The sequence below is a fragment of the Etheostoma cragini genome, chromosome 20, assembly GCF_013103735.1.
Source record: "Etheostoma cragini isolate CJK2018 chromosome 20, CSU_Ecrag_1.0, whole genome shotgun sequence".
Taxonomy (NCBI): Eukaryota; Metazoa; Chordata; class Actinopteri; order Perciformes; family Percidae; genus Etheostoma; species Etheostoma cragini.
Genome location: NC_048426.1, coordinates 11,229,739 through 11,237,728, shown reverse-complemented (window position 1 = coordinate 11,237,728; position 7,990 = coordinate 11,229,739). Strand labels below are relative to the sequence as shown.

General features: G+C 41.1%; 1 protein-coding gene across 4 annotated transcripts in view; it reads right to left on the bottom strand.

The window, feature by feature from the left end:
• The window catches only part of qkia (QKI, KH domain containing, RNA binding a), an 80,701-nt gene extending 76,208 nt beyond the window's left edge, over positions 1 to 4,493 (bottom strand). For 2 of the 4 annotated variants that reach the window (XM_034859022.1, XM_034859020.1), the window contains exon 1: positions 4,052 to 4,493. In XM_034859022.1, the coding sequence (XP_034714913.1) occupies positions 4,052 to 4,196 (145 nt within the window). In that variant the 5' untranslated portion in view covers positions 4,197 to 4,493. The remainder of the gene's footprint in view (positions 1 to 4,051) is intronic. The other 2 variants (XM_034859021.1, XM_034859023.1) reach the window with 1 other exon arrangement.
• Positions 4,494 to 7,990: the final 3,497 nt, after the last annotated feature.

The following is a 7,990-nucleotide window of genomic DNA, read 5'->3' as shown; positions in this document are numbered from 1 at the left end:
GGTGGTGTCAGTTTTCTTCAGCCATGGAAACAGCTGTGTAGACATTCACAAAACGAAGGGTGGGCTAGGGAGACATAAGCAGCTGTTGGAAGGGTATACCCTTGAGAGATGGACAATTTGGGAAAGAATTTGAATGTTTTTTTAGTTTGAAGACTAAAGTCTCACAATAGGAGGGCATTTAAAATGTTCAGTCACATTTGAGCCTATTAAACCTATAAAAGAGTACTACACAAATGAGAAGTGCAGGCATTGAAATTGTTTTACTAAACCCCCCCCCCCCCCCCCCAAAAAAAACGTTCTCCCTCAGGAGAAAAGACGGCTGATGCCTTGTTGACAGATTAGGACACTGACTGGTTAGGTTTCTACCTTTGACCTGACTGAAAAGTCTCCTGCAACACACTGATGAGGAAAACTACGCACACACCAAACTAAATAACTTTTCAGATCAAATGTAATTCACACCACAATACCACAAGTTCAAGATTCCCTTCTGGAGTCTATCCTGTCTGGCTTAAAGTTGCAGCCCAGTGTGAGTTTTGTTTTTACTGTTGGCAAAGACGACAAAACATGCTTCACTTATCAAAAAAATGTTATCGCACAAATATCAACCTAAAAACCACCGTTAAAACAACAATTGGAATTGCAGTAATCTGTCAGAATAGGCTACATAGTGAAACACAAAAGGGAAAGGATCTTATTTTGAGCAATGTTTTCTTCTTTTTTAGACAAATAAACAAATTGCACAGACTGATTTTACCCTGGGTGGGGTCAGTTTTCACCAGTGCGGACAAACATTGTGGGAGGAGGTTTGCCCCAAATATCGCATCAGAGTTTCAACCCCGTACAAAGGGGAAAGCAAACCAAACCGCCCCTAACAGGAACTAGACAGTCGTCCTCTGCATTGAGGTGCCTTACACACACAATTTATTGGCAGCTGGGTAAAGTTTGGGCTGGTGTTGTGGAAACGTGTGGAGAAAGCAGACATGTGGGGTTTTATAGGAGTGAGACTGAAGCTGGAGAGTCGCAAGATTCCAAGCCACGATTTCTACGACACCAGCGGATGAAACGTTTATCTACCAAACACTGGACAGATGTGTTTAATCCAACATTACAGGATTGATTTATAAACCCCTCAGAAACCACTTCCTCTAAAGCATCAAAATCATATGGCCCAAGACATCAAACTACATGTTGAAAAAGCTTTTTTATTTTTAATAAAAGAACCAGTTCCACCATTTTATTTTTGTCATCAGCTCAATGACTTACTTTATATTTGAAAGCAAAACTAATCTGAGCTCCCCACTGATCATAATTAATACAGCAGTATTTGCAGTGTGTCTATACATGTTAAATGTCTTACAAGCACTTACTGCTTCCGCTACATTAAGCACAGATCATCTCTACAGGGTCTAGTGTATTCCTACTCTGCCCTTTAGTCCGACAGTTAGCGCACAGCTTCGGTGGTTTGTATTATTAGTTTAATTGTCAGAGACCATGCAAAGTTCAAGCCCTGTTCAAGAGTTAGCTTTATAGCTAATTTACATCGGTGGTCCAAATTATAAAATATAGAAACCAAAAGATTATAGTGTATGAAATACTGAAATATTACTAGGTGACACAGACAAAACGCAAAGAAATGTGATCATATGTCTAGTACAAAATACCTCAACTGTGTTAGAAATGCTATGTTCCTTACAAACACCAGAGGATTTAGAAAGTCACAGAGAAAAGACTTTTCACATCTGCAATGTGAAAGGACTAAATTTAGTTTTCCTAAGTTTAAAAAACACAAACCCCTTTCTTCGCAATTTTGGTCATTCGACTTTGGAAACTAGATTTATTTGTTAGTTAGCTATGCAAGAAGTTTAGTAAGAAAAAAAATGATTAAGAGATTTTTTGTTTTATCTCTGCTGACCGCACCAAATATAAAACCCTGTTTCTTGCATTTGGTGGGTAAGCTCACACAGCATGCCAGCAGCACTACGGCTTAGTTGTTAAAAGTAAATGAAAGGTACAAACTGTGTGTATGATCCCATTTCTTTACTGTTCAGACAAAAAAAAATGTTTTAACTATGGGGACTTGGACATGACAAAGGGAAGTGGGGATTAAAAAGAAAACTAGTCAGCTTCCCGACTCTCCCATTATTCCCAATTGAGTCCAATAAAGAAAGTGGCTCTGTCAGATTTCAGAATCTTTGATGCTCTTTTGTCGGGCATTTATGGGGTGTGGACAGTAATCAAACTGTTCTCTTTCAATAAGAAAATATGGTTGCAAAAATATGGAGGAAATTATAGCATCGTACCCCAGGAAATCTTTCACTCTTATTTTTTTCCTGCTGGCTTGAAACTCAACCGGAAAGTGAAGTACCAATTTTTCCAGATGAAAAGCACTACAATATTTCTAGAAACTCATACACGTCTGTGGCATTCGATAGGCAGATTAGAGGGACCTTGTTCTATCTATTGTATTAAATCAACTAAGATTTAGGATTAATTTGAGTAAGGGTATTTAATTTAGTGTTACACAAAGTGAGTGAGTGAGATATTGATGTAACAGTCCACTCTACGCCTTGAAGTGTTGTTTATCCCCCATCAAGGAAGCAAAGAAATCTTTGCAGACCGGTTTAGCAAGTGCACACTAGAGCCTACTCATCCAGACATGCAACAGAAACTATGAGGTATGCAATGTTGTTCTATCATATCGTGTCTGTGAAGAAATCACTTGTTTATTTCGTAAAGTAGTGAATGCCTATTTTGATTAAAAAGTGTTTTGTTGTCCAGTCCGACACTACACACAACACGAGGACAGTCTGCTAGGGGGCTGTGGCGCTCTCTAGTGTCCCCAGCTCAGTTACATAAAGCATAGGTCCAACCTTCCGCTTAAACCAGCTTTTGGTAGTGATACTATAACACCAAACGACGAATAAGCCTAGTCTATCAGCGCCACTGCATGTGACAAAGCGTAGAAAATGCACGTAGACAGACGAATCCCGTCTGGTCGGCGCCGCCGACAAAAGGCGACGCAATTTTGGTAGGGTACGCTTGACTGGCAAAAAAAGACGAAACACACGACGACTACTGCAGCAAGGGGAAGGAAATATAATCAAGGGACGCATACCCTCGATTTAACACAAATGTTGTAGTAGCTATGAATTTATCTTAACAAAACTGTACTCCGTCATAATAAAAAAAAGTTAGACGGTTGAAATAATCTTCACCACTCCCCCTTCGAGAAACAACTCACTAGCCATTGTTTGGGCAACAAGCAGACACATTCCTCCGTGCTTTTAAACTCGGACGCTGGGCTATAACTAACAGACTCCTCTAAGCAAAAACAGAGAAAGCGAAAAACAACTTGTGAAACGCTTCTTGAAATGTGTCTGAATCCCTGTAATGATTGGTTAAGTCTTTATTTAACGTAACGTTAGCTAAGTTACCGCTACCGTTATGGTTACTGAAGAGTTCAATGGAATGCAGACGCCCAGGCACGCTAGCTTACGATGTGGCTAACCTAAGCTAAATTGCTGTGGAACATGTGGAATCAGGCCCCGTCTAAATAAATTGGGATATCGTTAACGTTGCACAGTTAAACATAAAGAAATATTCTGAATATCTATGTGGTCAGTTTTTGTTAATACATTGACAGTGATATGTAACGTTAGTTCTGTTTTTTGTAAGTGCGTGGAAGAAAGTTTTCGTCTTGTCGCCAAAAAGTCAAGAGTGCAGAAACAAACTCCGTGGAAGCCTAAGCTGGCAACACAACTCTCAAATCCTCATCCGACTGTTGTCTATGGTAAAACAGTCACACTGGAAACTAACGTTACGGGATTCCCTGTTTAGTATGTGAGGTATTACTCGGGAAGTTGTAACTGTGTTACTGTGCCTGCCACGGTCAGCAATATCGGTGTACCCCGTTGCCAGTGTGCGTACGGGTCTCGCTAACGTTATGCAGCAGGGACGCCCAGCGAAGCCTTGCCGACACCGGACTGCGCCGTGGTCACGCTTCCCCTCCTCCCCTGCGTCTCTAACATCGCTCCAGACGGGCACTTACCTTCATCAAGAAGCCTCTCCAGGTGTGTGAAGATACCACAGAGATTTGGCAAACTGGTCATGAGCTTCTTCTCGTTTAATAATTGCATTAAATAGTCGGGACTCGGCCTCGGTCGCTCCTTCACTTCGACCTCTCCGACCATCATCTTTGCGGCGAGAACGAAGAACAAACCACAGTGAAACACAGAATCCTCTTTTAGGAAAAGGAAGGAAAAAACGAAAAAAAAAAAAACTTGCGAGTCCAATCCTTCCCTCCTCCTTGTTATGAGAAGACTCTCTAACCCCCCCTAAAAAAATCAGGTTTGGTTTGTTCTTGTTGTTTGAGTGGAGCGGGGGCAAAAAATAAACCGTTATCTTCCTTCCAGAGACTCGTGCGCCGTACTCTTCTCTCTACGCCGTGTGCGCTCGGGGACGTTCGATTCCACCACTGTAGGCGCGAGAGCTGCTCCACCGGAAAGGCTCCGTCCTCCTCAACGACTATTGGCCAGCGGGGTTTTCGGGGGACTAATGGGAGAACCAATGAGCGCTCAGATCCGTGCCAGGAGGGCGGTGCGGGGTGGTTGGTGGAAAGAGCAGTGCGCAGGAATGCACAAAATGCCCCTGAAGTGTTGTCAACAAAGAATACCGGTATCACGCATTTATAGTTATTATTTATTTTAATAGCAGAATTATATCAGTTAAAAAATGTCAGACTCAATCATCTTTCTATGCCTTGATAGTATGGCACTGTCATCAGTGTTTTCATAACACCAAAAGCAGTGCCTGTGAACCAGCTGAGGTTTATCTTTCTTTGTTTTAGATAGCAAAGTCAAAAAAATTTAAATTAGGAGTCGTCTTTCTTTTATATTTATTAATGTGTAATCATAATTTTCTCTTTGTAGCTTAGCTCTTTTGTTTATTTATTTTTCAAAAAAATAAATATTCAGCTCCTTCAACACATAACTTTTTTGCCAGTTCCAACTGTTATTTATGTTGCTTCCCTTTTTCCCTCCTCTATGTTACACAAGATCATCAGCACATTTTCACGCCAATCCAGTGTAAAAACAACATTCCAGTGACTTCTACACAAAGGTACTGCAGCCCAATTTGTCAAATGTTGCAAGGTCCAGTTTAGTGATATGGTTTAGCAACGTTGTGGTTGTTTGTGTGTGTGTGTGTGTGAGTGTGTGTGTGTGTGTGTGTTTGTGTGTGTGAGAGAGAGAGAGAGCGAGAGTGAAAGAGGTAGTATTCTTGCCAAGACCAACCTATGAATCAGGCCGATTATGGATTTCATGTGTAGGCTTCATTTTAGGTTGCCGGTGTATGAAAAATATTATCAACCTGTGCAGTCCGTTTTCTAAAAGATGCCTTTGGTTACCCAAGACTTGTACATCTTGTAATCTGTCTTGGGACCAATTGATCAACATTCCAGTAATCAATAGGGCCTTTTCATTGTCATGTCCTTGGGAGGACCTCTCTCCATATTCTCCAAAGATTAACATCCCTGATCAATGGAACACACACAAACCAGCTACCGCCGGTTTCTCGCATCCTGCTTAGTGGAAAAATAAACCACAACTGGTCTGTTTTGATTTTAACAGCTGTTAGCTGAAAGGGGCCCAGCTAAATCTGAGCCCTGATCTTGGCCATCATTCAATTTGTCCGCTTACTGCTCACCCACTCATGTCTTTGTAAAAGTAGTCCCCATGCTGGGGGAATGAATGCTCAAACAGCTGCACTATGACCTTCTGGCAGCAGTTTGTTTGCCACTGTGTTAGTATAGAGAATAGTAAATTAAGTCTAAGCTCCTAGTATTAGTGCAGCCTGTCCAATAAACTTATCAAAGAAAACTAGATCTGGTGATGTCTTGGGACAAGTTTAATTAGACTGAAATTGTGTCTCTGTATAATTAACCCAAGATACATACGCAACACACTTACAATATATACTCTAATAGTAAACTTGCTTACACACACAAAAACACACATGTATCCCCACAAAAATATTTGCCATCACTCCTCTGGGCCCAGATAACAGTATTTGGCAGTGCAGCACATCAAAGCAGGAAGACAGATACAGTTGCCTTAACAACCTGGATCCTGCTCCTTTGCTACAGTATATACAGCTATAATTATTGTTAAACTCCAGTTGAGTCTCAGAAAATAACATGGTTCACAGATTTTATCATTTTTTTTAAAACTTTAAAACTTATTTTAAGTTGGCATCAAAATAAAAATGATGTTCATTCGTCGGATTTAACAGCTTAACACCTGAAGCGCCCCACTACCATATTGTCTTTTGGGGCATCTGGTATTTACCATTGATGGTCACAATTTCAACAAAGTGACCACAGGCAAACATAGTTAGCAATGTTTTTGCATAATGGATTGTCATTGGCATCTCCACCAATTACACAGGACATGTAATATTAGTCCTGTCATCCAAATGGTCTGCTTCGTCAACGTGCCACCTTAAAGCTAGAATGATAAGACATCCCTTGAAATCAAACACTGATAAGTGATTTTGGTGGATAAGAGTGTGTATATAGGCAATTTTTTTACTTGGAGATAGCTCAATTGTTCATGGTAGTGAGTTTATGTTTCTCTTTTTTTCCTCCCTTATTCTTTGAATATAAGCGTTGGAAAAAAAGTCACAGACTTCTTGCATCAAAAGGTATCTGGCATTTATTCTGAGCTTTGAAAATGGGTATAGTTCTTATCTCAACGGTGTGCATGGTAATTTGCATCTTGCACAGTGCTCATTCTTTAGAGTTGGGTCACATATGGCTTCTGTGTGTGTGTGTGTGTGTGTGTGTGTGTGTGTGTGTGTTTGGGGGTGAAAAAGAAACGCTAGAGTTAGAGGCACGGCGTTAGACAGGCAGATCATACTTATATTTTGTGTGTGTGTGAGCCCGTGCATGCTTGTGTCTTCTGACAGCCCGAGAGTAAACAGCAACGATATTAATGCCCCCTTTTGCTCTCCATGCCCTTGTATTTTCGTCATTTTTAATAACACGGTTTCTATTCAACAATTAATCCAATTAACAAGGATCCAGATAATTAATGAACATGCGTTTAGCCCCTTTTGAAGAGCGGCTGTTAGCTCGCTCACAATGAGCTTGGAGAGCGCCCTGGGTTTTCAACTGAAAGTAAGCTGATGGAGACAATAGGGGCTTCGGTAGGGGCCCTGTAGCCGGTTGCAGCCTGCCTCAGGGGCCACAGCCGCAGGAAAGTGAGTGGGAGCCGGTGACTCTGACGAGGCAGGGCTGTCTGCGATAACGTCTGTAGCTCTGGAGGAGGCAAACAGAGGCCCAAAGGCCCTGATAACACGCATACATACAAACAAGAACAACATTTTTCCCTTTTTCCTTTTGGCTTACTAGTTTGGGGACTTTGGGGGGAAGAGTGCTGGCAGAATCTGGGTCATTTACATTTTTAGGAAGGTGTAAGCAAAGCGCCACAGAAATAAATGTCCTTCTAGCAACCACAGCATACACAGAGCATATACGGAAAAATACATAATGTAGCTTTAATTCATTTTAACTCGTATCACAAGCATGACATGACAAATGCCCTATTCATGCTGGCGTTCATGCACTGTTGCAGTCCTACTTGTTTGTGTGTGCATTTGTTATTGTGAGTGACTGAACATTATTTATTTGTGTTGAAATTGCTTGAAGTAAGAATTGTAGTCAGTGAGGATGAAGAGGAAGGATATGTTAGTGAAAGGGATGGTGGGACATGCTGGGATGATATGAAATCAACCACTTTCCCTCTTTGTGAGCGGTTATTTTTATATGTCATTATAACGATCACATATTAAAATTGTTGCCATTAACTGTATTAATTCTGACAACTTTGCAATCATAAAATTCAACAATTGATCAAAGTCCAAGTACCGCAGCGCAGGGATTACGGTTTACGGCGGCTAACAGGAAGCATTTTTGAGATCAAATCACTGT